The sequence below is a fragment of the Sinocyclocheilus grahami genome, unplaced genomic scaffold (assembly GCF_001515645.1).
Source record: "Sinocyclocheilus grahami isolate Dianchi unplaced genomic scaffold, SAMN03320097.WGS_v1.1 scaffold10379.1, whole genome shotgun sequence".
Taxonomy (NCBI): domain Eukaryota; kingdom Metazoa; phylum Chordata; class Actinopteri; order Cypriniformes; family Cyprinidae; genus Sinocyclocheilus; species Sinocyclocheilus grahami.
The window spans coordinates 4,793-5,465 of NW_015513195.1; the positions used below are offsets into that span (position 1 = coordinate 4,793).

Below are 673 nucleotides of genomic sequence, written 5' to 3' on the forward strand. Positions count from 1 at the left end.
ACAGATTGTGTCAAAGCAACTTTACAGTATTAAATAGGAAAATATTGTGTCAATAATGCAAAATGATGACAGTAAACACTAAATTTTCAGTTAAAGGCTGAAACAGTGACAGTGATGTTATCGTCCAGCTCAGTTCAGTTCTGGTAATAGTGATCTGTATCTGTAACAAATAGTATCTGTGCAATCAAGTCGACAATATCGCTGGATATGAAGTGTCCCCAAGATCGATCTTTAACACTGAGTTCTTATAGGAGGAGCAGGGCAAGAATCTGGTCTGTCTGCCGTACACCACAGCCACAGCCACAATGCGGGCTGATGGGACCATTTGGCTCGAGCCTGAGGTGCTTTTCTCCGGTCCACGACAAGGTACCACACACTTTCTATTTATTTATTGTTATGACACCTTTTGGTTTAAGATGCAGCTCAAATAAAGCTGGACGGAAAATCTTAAGGTGACATTTTATGACTTGTTTCTATCATATGTTTTAAATCTCAAAGCATTCGAGTTTCCTCAGATCAACTACAGAATGAACAACGGAAAGAATTACACGTACGCCTATGCGCTGGGCCTCAACCACTTTATCCCTGACAGGGTATGAATAATCACGTCATCTGGTCAGGATTTTTTAACAAGTGTTAAAGGGATAGTTCACCTTCAGTTGCTTGCGTAGTG

The 673-nt window shown here is 40.6% G+C and overlaps 1 protein-coding gene across 1 annotated transcript in view; it reads left to right on the top strand.

Moving 5' to 3' along the window:
- Window positions 1-626, top strand: part of LOC107578463 (retinoid isomerohydrolase-like) — a gene marked incomplete at its 5' end in the record, with an annotated part of 5,227 nt that extends 4,601 nt beyond the window's left edge. The window contains 3 exons of the mRNA XM_016264416.1: window positions 134-143; window positions 252-366; window positions 499-626. Of these exons, the coding sequence (XP_016119902.1) occupies window positions 134-143; window positions 252-366; window positions 499-599 (226 nt within the window). The remainder of the gene's footprint in view (window positions 1-133; window positions 144-251; window positions 367-498) is intronic.
- Between the last annotated feature and the right edge of the window lie 47 nt (window positions 627-673).